This window comes from Xyrauchen texanus, chromosome 23, assembly GCF_025860055.1.
Source record: "Xyrauchen texanus isolate HMW12.3.18 chromosome 23, RBS_HiC_50CHRs, whole genome shotgun sequence".
In the NCBI taxonomy this organism is placed as follows: Eukaryota; Metazoa; Chordata; class Actinopteri; order Cypriniformes; family Catostomidae; genus Xyrauchen; species Xyrauchen texanus.
The window spans coordinates 16,115,364-16,136,714 of NC_068298.1; the positions used below are offsets into that span (position 1 = coordinate 16,115,364).

A 21,351-nucleotide genomic window follows, 5' to 3' on the forward strand; every position below is an offset into this window, starting at 1 on the left:
TTAAAAAGGAGGTGAGAAATATTTTATTGGTTTGTATGCAACCAATTTGCAATGTTATGATAAAAGGCTTAATCATTACATTACTTCCATTAGCAATATACATAGGCCTCTGAAACATAATAATGAATGTACATTTGTTTTAATGACACACACATACAAATACTGTGTAAATGTGCAGAAAACCAAAACTCCTGCCTTTAATGATTCAATTGCACTGCAATCTACAACTATGATTCGAGCAAACAAACACATTAGCACTGGTATACTGAAGAAACACTTTCAGATGCTCAGGTTCAAGACGGACCACAGCGGACTATAAGTATCACTTACATAAGCGGATCAAACTGACTTCGACTGCAGTGATAACAGCAATACTGGAGTGCAAGTCAACCGTTTCTAACTTTTGCAGATGTAAAACCTTGTGTGCAAACTTGTTGATGGTTTAAATTGTTTATTTATCAAACAATTTATACAAAATTCATAGCTAATACTCATTGTAGAAAAAGGGTCTTGAAAGTAAAAAAAAAAACAATGGGTATTTTACAACTTGACTTCAAACATTCATTACATAACTTCTTCCTTATCAAGATCATCAGACCTTTTGGTAGCTAAAACACAGGTTGACATATGAATACTGAACATAGCAAGATATTCCTGACAAAACTTCAAACAAAATAAAGAAGCATGTGTAATATATAACATTACAGAATGAAAACAAAAAGCAGTGTTATCAGAATACAAGAAAACAAGTAGTGTTACTGTAAATGAGCAGCCTAATGTATCTGGCACTTAAAATAATATGTGGTCAATTGAATTGATTCTATCTATATCTGAGAATTGAACACTTGAAGTGAATTATCAAGACATTAAATAACTATTTTGTGATCCTGGGCATTTGCCTACATCTGCACTGCATACTTTCTCCAATATCTAATCAATGTTCTACCTATGTTAAAAATGCCACTATCCCATTTTTAGAACTAAGTATAAAGGCTACGTTAAACTATATTTTTAATTATTCTTGTTATTATTACTTAAACTAATGTTAGAATTAAACCTTACTTATTTTTTACTCTTCGTAAAATGAAGTATTTTTGTGATTATGTTTTCCCTTTAAGCTTCCAAATACATTTCAATGCAAATTACTCACAGACAGACATACGTGTGACTTATGGGGTGTAAATATTTGTTCTGACAACAATTCAATTTGCTGCTGGTTGTTTATTAAAGGATGCAATGTATTGCAAATTGTATTGGGGGGGCACTATTGCATATTAAATTACAATACATGATAATTATTATCAATTAATTGAGTCAATCAGTTAATCAATTTTATAATGCACAGAATTTTCATTGTCAGATCGATAATCATTTTCAGATCAGTAGGCATCAATACATTTACACCCCCGATGTCTTACTACATGATCTGATCACAGCACTTGTGAGAGCATCTGCACTGGGAGCTACAGTGATAAAACATTGTTCATGATGGCAGTGACTGTAAGGCAAAACTGTACACACAGAGCTCAGGTCTGTAAGCCATTAGGTGAATGCTGTGGATAATAGCCAGTTATTGTGGGACTCTATATCTGCCATTTTTTAACATGGGCTAGTCTTCTCTGTGTGAATCAAATACTCCACAGCGCCTTCATTTTCTGTCAGTTTCTTTTTCTCTGTTACACCACCACAGTTCTGTAGATACCTCTTGCGTTCAGCACTATGCCACATCCCATAACCAAAATAGATGAGGAAACCTGTGGATTTATATCAAAGTTAAGTTAATATGAAATGTGTTTGCCTGTTTCTTGCTGAAAATAACAGTACAGCTGGTTATAGCATATTCTGTGTTGTGGATGCCAATGTGCTGCTGTTCCATTAGGATGGATAATAAGCCTAACAACAAGAAAGACTTCCTTGGTCACCCATTTCCACTGGTATGAATACCTTGGCTAAGTGGGTCCACCAGTTAGACCAGTGTGTGTAAACTGGTTTTGCTTCAGGACCCAAATTATATGGACATCAAGTGGTGTCGCAGTACCGAGATTGTTTATCGTACAAAAGTATGTGCATACAATCTAACATTAAAATATATCAACATTAAACTCCTCAATAATATGTACAATTATTAACATGACATAGGATGAATATATTTTGAGTGTTTGGTCTGTAAATGTTTCTTGAATTTCAGTGGTGTCATTCTCTCAGCAGCCAATAATTCAGCACACAAAACACCTTTTTATCCCTGTTGCAAGTGCCTGTATTTAGTGTAATAAGTCTTATTTTCTTTTACCTTACGTAGTTCGTTGTTGCATTGTTCATGGTTTGAGTGAGTGTGTGTGTGTGTGTGAGCGTGTATTTATCACTTTGTGGGGACCAAATGTCCCCATAAGGATAGTAAAACCCGAAATTTTTGACCTTGTGGGGACATTTTGTCGGTCCCCATGAGGAAAACAGCTTATAAATCATACTAAATTATGTTTTTGAAAATGTAAAAATGCAGAAAGTTTTCTGTGAGGTTAGGTTAGGGGTTTAGGGGATAGAATATAAAGTTTGTACAGTATAAAAACCATTATGTCTATGGAAAGTCCCCATAAAACATGGAAACACAACGTGTGTGTGTGTGTGTGTGTGTGTGTGTGTGTGTGTGTGTGTGTGTGTGTGTGTGTGTGTGTGTGTGTGTGTGTGTGTGTGTGTGTGTGTGTGTGTGTGTGTGTGTGTGTACACTACATTGTGGGGACCAAATGTCCCCACTAGTATAGCAAAATCTGGTCCCCACAAGGGAAATGGCTAATTGAAAATATTAAACTGTTTTGTTTTTTTTATGTAAAAATGCAAAAAGGCTTCTGTGTAGGTTAGATTTACGGGTAGGGTTAGGGGATAGAAATTATCATTAGATCTGTATAAAATCCATAAAATGTGTGGAAGTCTATGGAGAGTCCCCACAATTATATAAAAACAAGTCTGTGCATGCGTGCACGTGTGTGTGTGTGTGTGCGTGCGTACATACTTGGCTATAGTTTGATAACAAATTTGTCCCTTAGAAGTTAGCTCAATTGAACAACCTCCCTTTGAGGATATTGTGGGATATCCTCATTTGGAAAAACAGTCCATACGCAAATTCATGCTGTTGTTGTTTTTTATGATTGTTGTTGTAAAATGTTTATTTTTTCTAAATTCTGAAAATATTTTATTATTCTTTTCGGGTGTTTCTCAATTCTAAGAATGCAGGGAACGGACTTGTGTTCCTGTGTAGACCAGTCTTGCCAAACTACCTTGGAAGAACAAATTCAGAAGGACAGGGGGGCTTTGAACGCATCTATTGTGAGCTTGTTGAGATGTGCTGTGATCTTCCTGTTGTGCAATTAACCAATTAATCATTAATTGTGACACATCATCGGAGATGAGCTTTCCTCCCTCCAGGACATATATACCAGGCGTGGTGAAAAAAGTTCAGAGGATCATCAGAGACACCAGCCACCCGAGCCATGTGCTGCTCTCACTGCTATCAGGCAGGCAGTAACGCAGCATCAGGACCCGCACCAGCCGACTCCATGACAGCTTCTTCAGCCAAGCAATCAGACTTCTGATCTCATGATCTCTCACGATCACTGCACTTTATTAATCTTATAATCTTATATCTCACACTGGACTGTCATAAATTATATTCTATAACAATACTGGCAACTGACTTTCAACCGACAGCCTGAATCCCAATACAGCACAATACAACATACTGTATATTATTTATACTATTTTTATTGTATGCTGTGTATTCTATATTGCATGTATTGTATACTGTACATTCATGTATATTATTATTGTACATTGTGTTGTGTAATTCTGTGTATATTAGATATGTAAATTGTGTAATGTAATCTGATGTTAGAGACTAGTTTGGAAGGCCGCATGCTAGGTAGGATGTGTCCTTTGAAGGCTGCAGTATACAGAGTGTCCTCCTTTAAACAAGCCTCGTTTAAACGAGATGGCCTTCGTAGGACAAACGAAAACATAATGTAACATGGTTGCTATGACAGCACACCACTCTTTTAACAAGCACCAGCACTTTGAGTGTAATTAGTTTTAGTTCAATAATTTATTTTAATTATATATTAATATAATTATACATATTATGTACTCGGCATCCATCAACTGAGGTATTTCAACTTGGGAATGAACATTCCTTGCGTTTGAACATCGTATTTACGGGCAAATCGTATTGAACATCGTATTTACGGGCAATCCTATTGAAGCAAAGAATTGTGGGTTGTGAGTCACCATGAAGGACACACCTCATGCATTCTCTGAATTCCTGTGAAAGAAGGTCGCATTCAAAGGCTGCATTTGAAGTGTCCTACTCGGTTTTCTGAAACAAGACATCCTCAATGGCGTATGCGGCTGACAAATGCAACCTCTGAAGGATGCAGTCTTACAAATGAGACACATCATCTGATGCATCCTCCATTTCAAGGACACATCCGGGTAATTTCCAGCATTCTTCGAATCTCGGTACTTGCGTTCTTGATGATTGGATTCGAACTTCGGCAGTGAATGATGATGTAGAACGAGTCCGAGAACGTAAGAACAAAAAAGTACGCACATTGAGAAACCGCCTTCCTTAAGGGTTAGAGTTAGGGTCTGATTTGGGTTAGTATATAGTAATTACAATTAAGTTTATTTATATGTAAAAAATAGAAGTCTATGTTATGTTCTCATTTAGATAGCAAAGTAAACAGCACAGTTAGCACTTACCTATTGCCATCCAGATGGAGAAACGGATCCATGTGTCTCCGCTGAGCTGAACCATGAGATACACGTTGACAAATATACTCAAAATGGGTAGAAAGGGTAACAGAGGAACCTGAAACAAAAAATTCACACTGCTTCAAACATCTGCTTGACTGCACTCTGCTCAGCAATCACTAATGAAATGAGTCAAAAACACTGTGAATGGAGGCTTTTTCAGGTCCAATAACTTTGTTTTTCATGTCAGATAAGGATAACGCACAATGTGACCCTGCAGAGGGCTTTGCAAACAGTTGTTATATACAGGCTATTAGACTGAAACCCAGTGCCCTATTGGCCAGAATACACAGCAAACCACAAAAGCAACAGCTTGTTAATTTAGACCCTATGAAATAGAAAAATAAATACAAATGTTGACCAAATTAACCTTTTAGCAGATGTACACATTTAATCTTTTCTGGAAAAACAAACAAAAATAGTGTTGACTCATTGTGCACCACACAGATGTTTGTCCAATCAAATGCTGTCTAGAAGTTTGGGAATGTCCCTCCCCCTATTTGCACCTGAAACCAACGAATCATGGTTCAGGGCTGTGACATAACTAAAATACCCATTAGGTTGCATAGTTAATTATTATTATTATTATTTTTTTTTTAAAAACAATGAGCTTTTTATATACTGTATTAATTTTCTGTCCAAACTTTGTGGTCTATGCATTGTAATGACATACACTGATGGCCAAAAGATTTTGTGTTTCAGAAGGAACTTGGTACTTCAATTCACCAAAGTGGCATTTAACTGATCAAAAAGTATAGTCAGGACATTACTGAGGTAAAAAACAGCACCATCACTATTTGAAAAAAAGTAATTTTTGATCAAATCTAGACAGGCCCCATTTCCAGCAGTCATCACTCCAACACTTTATCCTTGAGTAATCATGCTAAATTGCTAATTTGGTACTAGAAAATCACTTGCCATTATATCAAACACAGCTGAAAGCTATTTGGTTTGTTAAATTAAACTTAACATTGTCTTTGTGTTTGTTTTTGAATTGCCACAGTATGCAATAGACTGGCATGTTTTAAGGTCAATATTAGGTCAAAAATGGCAAAAAAGTAAACAGCTTTCTCTAGAAACTCGTCAGTCAATCATTCTTTTGAGGAATGAAGGCTATGCTTGAAATTGCCAAAAAAAACTGAAGATTTGATACAAAGGTGTACACAAAATCTTCAAAGACAAAGGACAACTGGCTCTAACAATGACAGAAAGAGATGTGGAAGGCCAGATGTGCAACAAGAGCATAAGTACATCAGAGTCTCTAGTTTGAGAAGATGCCTCACATGTCCTCAGCTGACAGCCTTATTGAATTCTACACGATCAACACCAGTTTCATGTGCAACTGTAAAGAGAAGACTCAGGGGTGCGGGCCTTATGGGAAGAATTGCACAGAAAAAGACACTTTTGAAACAGAAAAACAAAAATAAATGTTTAGAGTGGGCAAAGAAACACAGACATTGGACAACATATAACTGGAAAAGAGTGTTATGGATCTTATCCCCATTGAGCTTTTGTGGGATCAGGTAGACTGTAAGGTGCGTGAGAAGTGCCCGACAAGACAGCCACATCTATGGCAAGTGCTACAGGAAGTTTGGAGTGAAATGTCAACTGAGTATCTAGAGAAACTGACAGCTAGAATGCCAAGAATATGCAAAGCTGTCATTGCTGCACGTGGAGGATTTTTTTATGTGAACTCTTTGAAGTAGTTTAATATTTTTGTTTTTTTATTTCAAATTGTAATAGTAATTTTTCATGTTATTAATGTCCTGACTATACACTGTGATCAGTTGAATGCCACTTTGCTGAATAAAAGTACCAATTTCTTTCCATAAGAGCAAAATCTGTACATTATTCCAAACTTTTGGCCACCAGTGTATGGCAATTGTAACTTTTGATTGATCAAAAAATACATACCATGAATGAAACTTTCTTCCTTGTCTGAGGTTGTCTGCAAACCAAAAAGATGCACATAATAAAGATGATCAAGGATGCTGCTAACACCCCCAGGGCCCAAGGCTCCATGGCAACAATGGCCTGTCCATAGTATGTGTTGAGTGTACTTACAACACACACAATAAGCGCTGCAGGAAAGAAAACAGACACCGATCAATGTAACTACATATGTAAACTTTCAGAGCAGAGTCCAGATTGTTTGGTATTTCATTTGGAAGTTAAAGGCCAAAGATCTGTCAAACTAATCTTTAAACACTACAGTACTAACCAATAATAATAACAGACACATTGACGGCTGTGGAGGTCCGTTCAGTGGGCAGCAACGGAGGGTTCAGCAGAGAGTGTAGGGTTACACCACCATCTTTCAGCATGTTGAGATGAGACTCAGACTCTGTCAGTTCAGATTCACCAACCTGTTCCTTCCCTTCACTGATCCTAGACTTCTCAAATACAGCATCCGGCTGGTATCTGACATGAAAGTGTTGTTGCAATTACATTTTACTTGTATTAGAATTTCTGTTTCATACCATTAGAATAAGGGAACATGGTAAATATAATAATCAAATAAGACAGCTTACAGTATACACTCTCTAGAGAATATCTCAAGAAATGTATAATGAAGTGTTTAATTTCTCTGCCACTAGGGTCACCAAAAATATTTGTAAGTTTTACAGTTGCACTAGAGTACAAGAGGGCAGATAAAAACATCCTGCTTGCAGTAGATTCTATAAAACACACTTGAGCATTGTATTTCAGATACAATAACCATGTTTACTAACCTGAGGATAAGAACACATGCAGCTACTAAGGAGTATGCCAGCAAGGTTCCAATGGACATCATATCCACCAACGCTTTCAAGTCAAACAGAAAAGCCATAATAGCTGTTGGTGTGAAATAAAAGCTGATCAGGTGGAGGAAACTTATTTCAGACATTACAACTCATACATAAGATAAATGAAAGCCAAAAAGGAGACATTTGAAGGGCACTTGAAAAGGGCTTAATAATACTACTGTCATGTTTACAGCTTTTAAAGATCAAGTCTATGCATTTATTAATACTAAGTTATAGGGTTTGGTTTGAACTTGAAAGGGAAAAATTGTTGGTTTTAAGGATAAGGATTTGTGTTAAGGATATGACCCTGATGACCCTCACAATTTGAATAGCTCATCTGCATTTTAATTCTGTTAAAGATTGCATGGGTTATTATGTGTCACTAACTTTCAATGCAAAGAATGCACTTTGAAATATACATATTGTACAGTCCTCTTAAAGAGCCCCTCAAGTGTTTGCTTAAAATATAACTTAATAAAAATCAGTATGCACTATGTGGAATAAACTTTAGGAACCTGTATAAAAAAATATTTTACATTCAGTGGCCACAAACATATTTGGACTCTTAAAATGTATGAATTGAATTGCAAAGATTGAATTGCATTTAGATGTAATAGATACTGTAACAACAAATGCTTGACCTTTTATCAGCCCTAACTTTTCTTAGCCATTTCACTTGCCAAATTGTTTGCTAATTGTTGTCTTGCATTGTACAAATGTTGAAAATACACTTCTTTTTGTGAAATGTTTTGCTTGAAAACTGTTCCTGTACTATTGAAAGCAATGTCGCTTTTGATATTTTGTTATCTAATGCAATGACAACATTCAGACATTTTTAAGTTGGGCTTAAGTGTCCAAACACTTTTGGGGGCAACAGCACAAGAGCATGCACAGCATATTTCATTTATATCAATTTTACAAGGTAAATCTACTTATTTTGAAGAGCTTGATTTGACTGCACTAATATTTCCTTAATAACCCAAGTGTAAATAAAAGCTACATAAAAGTGCCTTTTACTTTACATGGGATACTGATATGCTGTGGAACTTTGTAAATAATTCACACACATTATCAATAATCAATAGGCCTCTCGATTCTAATTAATGGAAAATTTCAATCTCAGGGTGTAACTGAATAGCTTTTGTATGTTCTGATGAAAGCAGCTCCAGGTGTGCCCTATAACTCCTAATACAGGTGCTCAATCATCCCTCACAACAAGGAGGCACTGTACAATAACAAACAAAAATGCTACAGTTTAGGCGAAACATGTGTAATATGCAGGGGCTTCCAAAACCAAAAACTGTCCTGCGCCCTCGCCCGTTGGCTATGCTTCCCCTCTGCTCACTCATTCCTTAGAAGTCTTTAGAATCCATAAGCATCCACTGAGTTGACCCCTGCTAGCATCAAAGTGCTCTATTTCCACAGCATCCACTATAGGGGAAATACTAAGAATCTCTTCCTGCAGCTGTCAGCAGTACATTACACATCTGCACCTGACACGTGACTTCAAATATATATAACAAATAGACTGGGCTTTTTCAGGATGGTAGCAACACAAGAGTGATATCCTTTCATTTTTCCAGCCAACTCTGCAAAGCTCAAAAAAAAAAAAGTCTATGTTTTAATGAACATTAACTAAGACTAATAAATGTTGTAAAAGTATTTTTCATTGTTAGTTCATGTTAAATAATGTTGTTAACTAATGCTAACAAATGGAGCCTTATTGTGAAGCTTTACCATTATTTTCGCGCGCGGGGGGGGGGTATTAAAATATAAAGAAAAGATTAAATATATAATAAATTCTGGAGTCACGTGACGCCATGCAAAGAGTGTAAATGGTGAGCTCTGAGCACTTTTTATTTGCTAGTTTTATTTGCTCAGTGAGATTCGATTCACCCTGCTACATAACTGTTCTATGAAGTCAACATGTCAAAAAATTCAAAATTATCGGGCTCTGGAGATATCAAAACACCCTTAGGTGCTCAAGCTGATACCTCAGACAGGCCCGCAGACCAGGGACTCGGTTTGGATGGTGCGGCGGGAGAAATTAAACAGCAACTGGCGAGCATGTCTGTGATGCTGACGAAAGTTGTTGCTGACTTAGAAGATCTTGCTTTATTACGTCAAACGATTACTGTGATGGGAACCAAATTCTCTGAATTGGTAACAAGAATTGGGGACGTCAAGAGACAGATCGATTATCTGGAGTCATCGGAGAGGGAGTTAGCTGCTAACCCGCTAGTGACCAAGATAGACTTGGAATGCGTTTGGGAAAAAATTGAGGATTTGGACAATCAAACCCAGCAAAACAACATCCGAATTGTTGGAATTCCTGAACATGAAGATGGTCGAGATATGGTGAAATTCCTAGACGAGCTCTTCCCGAGTCAGCTCAACATAACAGGTCATAAGCTGGAAATCGAACAAGCTAACGGGGTTCCGGCTCAGTGATCCACGGAGGGAGACAGGCCCGATCAATTCTGGACAAATTTCTGAGATCATCCGATAAAGATCTCATGTTGTACAAGGTGAGGAACAAAGGAAAGCTTTCTTGGAAGAATCACAACATCTTCTTGTTCCCAGACATTGAGAATTTGACAACAGAGAAATGTGATCGATTCAAGGAATGCAAGAAACTCTTACATCAACAGAAGGTCCCTTTTGCACTGATGTTCCCGGACAAATTGAGAATAGATACTAAGGATGGCCACAAAATATTTAAATGCCCACAGCAAGCATTGTCTTTCATAGAGACAATGGGGTGAGTAAACCATTTGGTGTTTCTCATGTGGCCCCCAAGTGAAGTTGACTTGCTGAGCATACACTTGACTGTCTAGGGAAGCTGGAGGCCTTTTTTGTTTCTTTTTGTATTGGTTCCGCCTAGCGACTGAAGTATGTTTACTGGAATAACACTCCAAGAAAATTTTGCATCTACGAAGGGTCGCTTTTACACTGAAGTTCCCGGACAAATTGAGAATAGATACTAAGGATGGCTGCAAAATATTTACATGCCCACAACAATGGTGTTTCATAAAATCAGTGGACTGAGGATGTCATGGTGTGTTTCTCCCGTGCCTCCAAGTGAGCTTGTCTCACTGAACATACACTTGACAGTCAGAGGAAGCTGAGCACGTTTTTTGTTTCTTTGTGTGCTTGTTCTGCATAGCGGCTGGAGTTTGTTTTGTGTAATAACACTCCATCAGGACAGTTGTGGATGAATCTACTCATTCTCTGTGCTTATGCCTCCTATTGGATGGAGTTCGATTCGATGAGTATTTTTTTGCAGGACATTGGAAGGATAGTAAGTAAAATTGACACTTCACAGGATGTGTAAAAATCTTGGTCTTACAGGTATTTGGAGACATTTGAACCCATCTGCTAGTGACAATAATTTTTTTCCATCAGTCCATAAGATTTATTCTAGAATAGATTTTTTTTTTAATATGTAAGTCCCTCAATTCTTCTGTCATTTATTGCTCAATTGGAAACATCTTAGTCTCAGATCACCCTGGTGAGTTTAGAGATGTTGCCAAATATGGAGAAAAATAAATCATATAGTTAGCATTTTAATGTATCCCTTTTGCAAAATCCTGATTTCCAACAAATGTTAAAGGCTAAAATCAGTGTTTGGAGACCAACTGGTCCTCAGTATCCTCTGTGGTTGTGGCTTGGGAGGCACTTAAGGGGTCGGATCATACAGTATGCCTATTTCGTCAAAAAAATCCAAAGCACGAAAACTTGTGAAGTTGGAAGAGAATATTCAAAGTACCAAGACTGAAGCATTGAATGTCGTCTGATGGCCTCCGAGAATTAACCCGATTGAAATACAGATATAATACTATTTTGTTGCGGAAGGTGGTGTTTTGGTTATTTAGGGCAAGACAGTCATACTTTGAGTCATGGGACAAAGCAGGGAAGCATTTAGCTAGATATAGAATGCAGAGAATGCATGTTTTTCAACCATTCCCTTAGTGAAATCTGCTGGTGGTGACATTTTTACCTCAGCCATTGATATTAATAAAGCTTTTAAATAATTCTATCTTGAGCTTTATAGTTCCACGTCTTTGTCTACTGATGAAGTTATTAGAAAGTTTGTGGAACCATATGATCTCCCTAAATTAATGACTGAGACAAATTTATTCTGAGATAACCTTGGATGAGCTTGATGAGGTAATTAAGGCCCTGCCTACAGGCAAGTTTCCGAGGCCAGATGGCTTTGCCGCTGAATTTTTTTAGATCTAATGCTACAGAACTGGCTCCACTTTTGTTAGAAATTTATACGGAATCATAAAAGAATGTAAAGCTTCTGCCAACCATGACACAAGCCCGGATCAGTCTGATTCTTAAAAAGGACACAGATCCAAGCGAGTGTAAGAGTTACCGCCCAATTTCCCTGATCCAGCTAGACATTCTTTTTTTTTTTCAAATATGTTGGTTAACCAATTAAGTAAAGTTATGACATATCTTATACATATAGATCAGGTGAACTTTATTCTGGTCCACAGCTCTTCTGATAACATTAGTCTTTTCATCAATATCATGTGGTCAGTGGCGATTGATCAGACTCCAGTCTCTACCATCTCACTTGACACTGAAATGGCGTTTGATATGGTAGAATGGGATGATCTTTTTAAAATTTTGGAAATGTAGGGGTTCGGGAATACTTTTATTGAATGGATTAAGTTACTTTATAGACACCCGGTAGTGGCAGTACAAACAAATGGATTAATTTCAAAAATGTTTACTCTGGATAGGGGCATCCGGCAGGGTTGCCCTCTTTCCCCATTATTGTTCTGTCTTGCCCAGGAACCATTAGCAGCCACAATAAGAAAGGAGGATGATAATAATGATGGATAAATAATGAGGATAAAATGAATTGTATTCCAAAATACAACTACATGCAAGAATCTCTCCCTGTAGATGTCCCCCTCTCTTATTTTAAGCTATTTGATAGCATAGTGAAGTCCTTTATTTGGAATATCACAATTTAATATGTACATACATTTATTTGAGAAATGCCCCCAAATATAATATAATAATAATCCATCCATCCATCGTCAACTGCTTATCCTGTGTACAGGGTCGCGGGGGGCTGGATCCTATCCCAGCTAACATTGGGCGAAAGGCAGGGGACACCCTGGACAGGTCGCTAGTCCATCGCAGAATATAATAATAATAAATAATAAAAAATTCCATGAAATATGCCAAGTCACAAAATATGCCATGAAATGCGGCTTGAAATGTAATATAACGAACAAAAATAAATATATTGTGAAATAAATATATACAGTTTTAATTATTGCAGCATTTCATGATGTATTTAATTATTCATGTTATCTATACCACCACCAGTAACACCATCACACTGAAAGCATGCACCCAGTAATTAAGTAGACACACTGCACACCCACCAGACTGACACAAACGGGACAGCAGGCCATGCAAGGCCTATCTCGGTCTTAGCTTACCCGCAGTAGTGCCTGCTGCCATAGTGGCAGCCACTGGTGACTGACGCTTACTCACTTTGGAAAGAAATCTGAAAAGTATGCCATCTCGTGCCATGGCAAATAGTATGCGTGGAAGAGGGAACAAGGAACCCAACAGGCTAAAGATAAAAAAGGGTCATGGTTCAAACAACTGGAACTCTGGAAGGAAAAAACATATTAACCACCACTGGCAAGTGTGAAGGAGCAAATACTGGCCAAGTTCAGCCAATTTTGTTAACTCACTAGTGCTTTTTGAATAGCTAATTAATAGTTTTGAATAGCTATCCCACACTCTTCGTCTAATGAACTTCAGTGGCATAAAAATCATTTTAGAATTGAGCAAAATTGAAATATGTAAAGTATATTCACTATAGATATTTCCATGACTTTTACATGCCTTTTAAATTTTTTATAAATTGCAATGACTTTTCCAGGTCTGGAAATCACAATTTTAAAATCTCCTAATATTTCTAGGTTTTCCATGACCTTGGGAATCCTGTTACAGGAATACATAAATTGTATGATCCCATAGATATTGTGATTCAAGATTTTAAATTTGCACTCTTTCTCACATTTGCCTGGTGGAACACATTGGCCAGCCTGGTCTCATCAAATTTACATGAGCATTGCATCATTTTTGCAAAACTGAAATTACGTGCTTCATTACATGTTTGGCTGCCGTTTTCAAGTGAAATGTCAAAACCGAGCATATGAAGTTGAAATCAGATGAGGTTTTTAAGGTGAATTTTAGATGGAGGTTTTAATTAGTAAAACATGCCTCCCTAACCTAAAACTTTATCCTAAACAAAAACAGACATCCTTCACCAACACCTAACCCAACATTTTAATAAAAAATTTAAAAAGAAAAGAAAAACACACATTAACTGAAGCAACCGCGTAATTTTTTGTCACTTCTATGCCACTTTGACTATCATGAGTTTTCGTCTGGACTCGAACCGTGGCCAAGGTGAAGCTACCAAGCAAGCTAACGACATAGGAATAAGTGTGTATATGTACGTGGGTCTTGAATACAAGTGTTTGTCTTTGTACAAATGTACAAATGTTTTATTTTTCATAACATAGCAGGGGGTGAGTAATAAAGTGAAAAATACGTTTTTATAAGATCAAAATCAACTATTTTTACTCGTTATTTGTGTGACAATGATTAAACCACATAATTGTTGTAGCACATCTAGTGTTCATTTCACCAGGAAACTGCAGCAAAAAGTAGAAAGCGGCATGTACAAGTCAATTTGCAAAATTGTATATAGAGTAACGTTATGAGACCAGGTTGCAGCGGCAGTTTGCACAGCAATCGTGCCTCCAATTCTCACCTGCAACTACACCAGAAGACATTGTGGCAATAAGTGGGGTCTTCGTCTTAGGATTGATTTGGGCTAACACTTTGAAAAGCACCCCATCCTGTGCCATAGCATAGATTACACGAGGCATTGGGAAAATGGAGCCCAGCAGACTGCATGTGAGGCAAAGACATCAGCAGAATCAACAGGTCAATTAATTGCGTGCTGAAGAGCTGATCCCAAAGACTTCTTCTGCTGTTATGAGGGTTAATTTTTTTTTTTCTTCTTTTTCTTTTTAAAATCAACATGAAATAAACATTTGTCTTATATACTATCTTAATTCAAACTCAAGGTCTTACTGTGGACATTTGTCAAAACAAATGTTTGCCTTAAGTTACATATTTTATCAAAATGTAACAACTTGATCCACCTTTAAAATAACTTTTTCTTTTTTTGTGTGACATCACCAATCCCTAGATTTCCAAAACACCCTCTTCCAACTGCCGGTCATAAAGAGGCCACTTTTTATAATTCAATCAACTTCCTATTAAAAATTGTAAATCCCATCCCACATTTGGTCTTGTTGGAAATCTTGTTTCACTCATAAATATGTCACATTACAGAAGTAAATTGGGTTGGGTTGCAAACACAGTTTCATGTTGACTTTAAGAAATAACAAATCTGAGCATTGTACAATACTTAGCAAATGAAGCAAATGGGACCAGACATACAGTTAAATCATCTTATTTTTTTCCTGGGAGCTTTGAAAAAGGCCTATAGGCTACAGTACTTTGGATTTATAATATCCAGCAAGTATTCAAATAAAATTGGCACCAATCAAAAATCTTTAATGAACGTATTCCAGAACGGTATTAAAGCATATCCAACAATCATGATAATACAAATTCTGTTGGGATGAGTGGATAATGTAATTCATGTGGATTTAGTGGCTGTTGCCTAATGCCAAACAATACTTCTCATTTCACTGATTTAGATCACCAGGAAAAAATTAAAAACACATGTGGCACGAGTACATTTTGTTCTGAAAGAGAGCAAGAACAAACCTGATCACAAGTAAATGCTATGTTCAATGGCTCTCTTTCAAACAAATCACCATCATAAAGTCATTAGAGATGCAAAGCATAGAAATCAATCCAACAAAGACCCAACATTAAATTTTAACAAAGAATATCCAAAGATTAGGAAGGAATTGTGTTTAATGAAAATCATCTCCTTCATTTACTCACTCTCAGACTATTCCAGATGTATGTGACTTTCTTTATTCTCCAGAACACAAACAAAGGTTTTTAGGATAATATCTCAGCTTTGTAGGTCAATACAATGCAAGTGAATGGTGGCCAGGATTTTGAAGCTCCAAAAAGCATATAAAAGCAGCATAAAAGTAATCCATATGACTCCAGTGGTTAAATCCATATCTTCAGAAGCTATACAATAGGTGTGGGTGAGAAACATATCAATATTTATGTCCTTTTATACTATAAATCTACATTTTCACTTTCACTACCACATTATTTTATTTTATTTATTTTGTTAGCGATTCACATTCTTCATGCATATCACCACCAACTGGTCGGGGATGGTCAAAGGTGGAGATTTATAGTAAAAATGACAAATAATGATCTGTTTCTTACCCATGCCTATCAAATCACTTCAGAAGACATGGATTAAACCACTGGAGTAGAATGGATTACTTTTATGCTGTCTTTATTTGCTTTTTAGAGCTTCAAAGTTCTGGCCACCATTCACTTGTATTGTGGGGACTTGCAGTGCTGTGCTGTTCTTCTAAAAATCTTAATTTTGTGTTCTATAGAATAAAGTCATGCACATATAGGGATGGCATGAGGGTGAGTAAATGATGAGATCATTTTGAAAAACAATCCTGTAACTAAATTGACAATTCACAAATAAGACTGATTGATTCTATAATGTTATTTTACTATCTGCAATGATTGATCTCAACATGCTGCCTCAATATTGAATCTTATAAGAAGCCTTGACCTGCAAAACAGCTTTGAAGAAGAAAAGAAGTACATTTACCTGGTTGATAAAGCACAAAGTGATCCTGCTGCCACTACATATTTCGCCGGTCCCCAGCCCACATATTCAAAGGCTACAGGCAGAGGACTCTTCTCATCCAACAGGTAATAAGGCATCATAAGTGTGAGGGCCGCAGACACTCCAAAGTAGGCAAGGAAGCAGACCAGCAGGGAGACGACTATACCAATGGGAATGGCTCTCTGGGGGTTCTTTACCTCCTCGCCTGATCACAATACCACATTATGGAAATGTATTCATGTCTGTTATAGTAAACTGAGGTAATAGTCAAGTCAAGTGGTTTTTATTAGGCAGGCTCAATTGTAATATGCAAACTTATTTCACATTTTCTGTTGTAATTTTGGGGGGAAATCTGCAGAATCCCTTATTTACACTGTGTTTTAAACGTATTTGAGAGTAGTACACTTTTTGATTGATAAAAGCTCAAATTAGTTGAGATATTAGAAACATGCAAGGGGTGGGAGATGTATAGATCATTGTAAATGATGGTCACTCTAAGGGGCCATTCACACAGAACTCGTAATAAAAAAGAAATAGAAAGCTAGATGCATTGCCATGAATGGAACATAATGCAAGTGTCTTGAGATGCACTTTTAAAAGTTGAGTTTTTATTGAACTAGAAAAACAATACCAAAAGAGTGTATATGGACACACACAAAAAATGCATCCTGTGTAAACAGCCCCTAAATCTGTGGAAATCCATGTACATATTCTGTGTGGGTCTGTGATTACTGAAGAGTTAATGTATGTTTATCTATAGCTTGAAAAGCTGTGTCTGAGTACCTGTTGTTGCAATGCAGTCAAATCCTACAAAGGCATAAAAGCATGTGGCTGCCCCAGCCAGTGTCCCGCTGAAGCCATAAGGCAAAAAGCCCCCTGCACCATAATCACTGGTAACATTAGCAGTGTGTGAGAGGTTCCTGTAATGAGACATTTTCATATTTTACAAATAAATTGTAATGATCACTAAAAGTTTATACATCAAGCTGGCATTCTTGATCCAAGTAAAAAAGAACACATATTCTTCACCTTGTGATAATTGTGGCATTTATGAGAGATTCTTCTGACAGATTCCAATTGAGTGAGTCTCCTTTGACAAAACCAGATACAATAACAAACATAAGCACCAGCACGTTTACAGCTGTGAAGATTTTGTTGACCCACGCTGACTCTTTCACCCCGAAGGACAGAAGACCTGTGACATAAATGACAATGACAGAAAGATTGTAATTGAACTTAGGGAATATTTATGGCAATTTAAGTTAATATACACATTTTCAAAATGCTTTCAGGAGTTTGTTTACTTAACACGATTCAATTATTCAATTATAGACAAATATCAAAGGTTTGCAAAACAGCATTATTAATTGAACAACAGAATTTTAACAGGGATTTTTTTTGTTTACCTGACAGAAGTAAGATGAGGCAAACTGCAAAGAAATCAGGGTACTCTGCTAGGCCAGGCAAGCTCATTTTGAAGTACATTTTGCAGAACTTCTCAATGTGGCCCCCTATGAGCTCATCAAATGTCCCACTCCAGGCCCGTGCCACACTAGAGGTCCCTGTTCCAATAAAATATCAGTTTGTGTTGAAAAAATATATTTTTTTATGATTCATATTCGTACGTACTGTATATTATGTCCACAGTGGAAAAATGTATTAACGCTGATTGATTGCAATAATAGCCTATTAATAATTCATGTTTACCTATTACATATGACAGAATGAGGTTCCATCCAGTAATGAATGCCCAGAGCTCACCCACTGTCACATAACTGTACAAATAAGCCGAGCCTGTCTTGGGTACCCGTGCACCAAACTCGGCATAGCAAAGCCCAGCCATCACAGATGCTAGTGCAGCTATAAGAAAAGACACCACAATGCTGGGGCCAGAATTTCCCTTGGCCACCTCCCCAGCGAGCACATAGACACCAGCCCCCAGTGTACTTCCCACCCCGAGGGCAATGAGATCAACAGTGGAGAGGCAACGGCACAACTTGGACTCCTCAAGACAGTCCTGGTCCACATTCTTCCTCCTCACAAGGGAACGGCCAAAAGCGAGGCAATGTTTCAGCATTCTTCCTGTGAGCAAAAACTGTCCAGAGAACTTATTTATTGTATTTTTCAGATATTAAATCAAGTACACATTTTCGGTTTATTTGTTTTCTAGAGTTGAGTACACACCAAGTGAACTTTGGTTAAATACAGGTAAAATGCAAGCCTCACGCTTGCTTAATCATTATGAGTATTTTGCTTCTATAACTAAAAATCTGTATTCATTTCATCCTTAATTGTACAAGGATATTTTTGTACACTCACATACGCCTGTTGTGAAAAGCGCTATACAAATACATTTCACTTGAATTGACATGACATTTATGTATTTGGATCATATTTTAAAAATAAAGCCAATGACAAATTATTAAAAAGTGTCCTACTTTGCCTCTATTCACACTATATGACAACTCAAACTTGCTGCCTTTAGAACTTTTGTGTAGATGATTTGATTAACCCTCATACAAATCCTCATAATCATTCAGAAAACACACTCACAGACTCACAGTTTGTTTTGTTTTTTGCTTATGCACAAAGCACAATAAATGCAAAATGTACTGCAAGATCAGTTGTATCGGGAATAAAGTGGAACTTGGGCATGAAAGAGAACATACTATTCAAAAACACCCCCGGCCTTTGTTCTCACTTGCAAATGTCTGCAGTTTAAGCAGGTTTAAGCATTGCATAACAAAGAATAATGCAGAAAGCCTTGGGTGACATTGCATAATAAAGAGATAAAGTGATTTTACCTAAATTTTACACGTTGTTTATTGGTCAGAAATACTCTTGATCTATTAAAAAACTTTTTCACTAACGACAATGGTTTACATGTTTAGAAGAGCATTCTAACATTTATACTATGGGTTACTTTAAAGTGTTTTGTATTACTTTAAATAAAAAAAATGGCAATGTACAAACTAATAAAAAAATAGATTTGTCTCTGACTCATATCTCACCTTACAGCCATAAACATGTTGTTTTTGGTCGTGAGCCAATTTGCATGCTCATTCAGTGGCAGTACTACAAAGTACAGAAGTTGTCTCCATAAAATGACAGGAAGATGTTAACGAGTCACAAGCTGAGAAGATTCACATGCATGAGGCTGTATCGTACCTGCGAGCTGCATGCCCAAGGGCTTTTCTCTCTTTATGAAGCACAACTTGACAAGCAACTCAAAAGCTGCAGTTACAGCACAGCATATTTAACACGAATTAACCCCAGTTAATTCATGCTGTAATGTGTAAGGAATAAAGTGCTGGCTATCATTAGATTTACAGTAACAGTTGCTGGTACGGACTTTGCCAATCGAATGGTCATAAATCAACTTTTATCTGCAGTATTTCCCATTAATCTAATATCATCATCACAATTTAATTTAAATACGTTCTTGAAACATTAATTATTCACAGTTTCATCTAAAAAATAATCTAAAACTTGTGCATTTAAAAAAAAAAAGACTTAAAAACTTACCACCTGATGAGTCTGGAGCTGTAGATGAGTCACCTTTGGGGAAGAAATACCTTTAAGAACTTGCAGCTTTCCCACAAACACGCCCCCAACACACACAACTCTCAGGGATCTCCTCTGATTTCTTTAAAAAGCTCACAGAGCTCCTAGTCGAGTCAGTCCTTCCCAAGTCTCAAATTTCCCCCTTCCTTCCCTTTAGCTCAAATATATGCAGTCCCCAACTGTACTACTTTTACTCCTTTATTTACACTGTCTTAACTTGTCCTGCCCTCCAGAGGACTGGTGAGGCCACTGCCCCCAAAGAGGAGGGGCAAGGGGGAGGTTACACTTTTCAGACTCAAGAAGGCAATGCCCCAAAAACACTATTTGACCAGGTCACCAGGGCTCAGGAAGAAATTTGTGTTTATGTTCAATAGGCAGATTATTCATTTTGGTGTTGATATGCCTGCAAATTCTCACATGTCTGAGAAAGTCCCTGCTGCCAGTGCACAAACTGACCATGGATAAATGGTTCAGCAACTGACATTAACAAACATTGAGATCTGTTTGCCCAGTGCAATGTGGAAGAGTCGCTAAAAGCATTGACGCTGATTGGACAAATAAAGCCTGCGAGAATTATCAAACGTAAAGTGCTTTAATGGATGATAGTTTCCCTTAAATATATAAGCCCATGAGCTCAGGTATACTGGGTCAACAGGCCTCTCCAAAACGTGCTGATATCACAAATCGAAGTGAAGTGAGTTACATGTTAGGACAATTTTAATGGTAAGATGATCACCTTTGTAAATGGTATAGTCTAAAAAAATTCAACAAGTGGTCAGTAAAAGGCTGTGCTAAACCTTTGTAAAACGTTGACTGTCATCCTTAGGAGGTCAAGCTATATATATGAGCTGTTTAAGTTTCTGTCAATTTTATCATTTAGTTTTCTTTCCATTAGAGTAAAAGAAGACATGGAAGCAAAATAGACCAAAATCTCAAAATTGACTACTACCCTCTCCTTGGTGCAGTCATTTTGTCTAAATATAAACTTGAATCTAGTAGCATAGAAAACATGCACATTTTGGCATAGATTCCTTTGCTGTTGCCTGCACTTGTGGTAAACCAAGTGAAAACTAAAGAAGACCATGGTCTCTGTGTGAACTGATTCTTTTGTAGAAATCTGTTGAGTATGAAACAATTGCATGAGTGTGAGGGAATTCAACTAAATTGGTAAGGAAGTCAGAGTTGTGTTAATATATTTTAAGTTTTGTTTAAAAATATATTTTTTAAATAAATAATTATGAGAAGAGCCCTTTTTTCCACTTGAGCCCCTGCCCCCCAAAATGTCTGTTCACATCCCTAACCCTGTTACCCAATAAGAAAAAATGTTTAAGCAAATAT

At 37.1% G+C, this 21,351-nt stretch overlaps 1 protein-coding gene across 2 annotated transcripts; it reads right to left on the reverse strand.

Moving 5' to 3' along the window:
- Positions 1-20,197, reverse strand: slc7a2 (solute carrier family 7 member 2). 2 transcript variants are annotated; one of them, XM_052089193.1, is made up of 12 exons: positions 19,975-20,197; positions 18,157-18,544; positions 17,856-18,011; positions 17,479-17,644; positions 17,233-17,369; positions 16,432-16,654; positions 13,055-13,191; positions 7,533-7,635; positions 7,022-7,221; positions 6,715-6,881; positions 4,750-4,858; positions 1-1,754 (listed from the first exon to the last, which is right to left on the reverse strand). In XM_052089193.1, exons 2-12 carry the CDS (start codon positions 18,524-18,526, stop codon positions 1,600-1,602), a joined length of 1,923 nt encoding a protein of 640 aa, XP_051945153.1. In that variant the 5' UTR covers positions 18,527-18,544; positions 19,975-20,197; the 3' UTR covers positions 1-1,599. The 2 variants fall into 2 exon arrangements, with proteins under 2 accessions (XP_051945153.1, XP_051945152.1); XM_052089192.1 differs by lacking the exon at positions 13,055-13,191 and adding an exon at positions 14,407-14,546.
- Positions 20,198-21,351: the final 1,154 nt, after the last annotated feature.

Bases quoted from the DNA above. Each gene is read 5' to 3' on its own strand.
- slc7a2 (XM_052089192.1), bottom strand. From the start codon at position 18,526: ATGCTGAAACATTGCCTCGCTTTTGGCCGTTCCCTTGTGAGGAGGAAG. The intron at 18,012-18,156 runs GTAAACATGAAT...TTATTGGAACAG, and splicing joins CATTCTGTCATATGTAATAG to GGACCTCTAGTGTGGCACGG. The intron at 17,370-17,478 runs GTGAAGAATATG...GTCTCATTACAG, and splicing joins AATGCCACAATTATCACAAG to GAACCTCTCACACACTGCTA.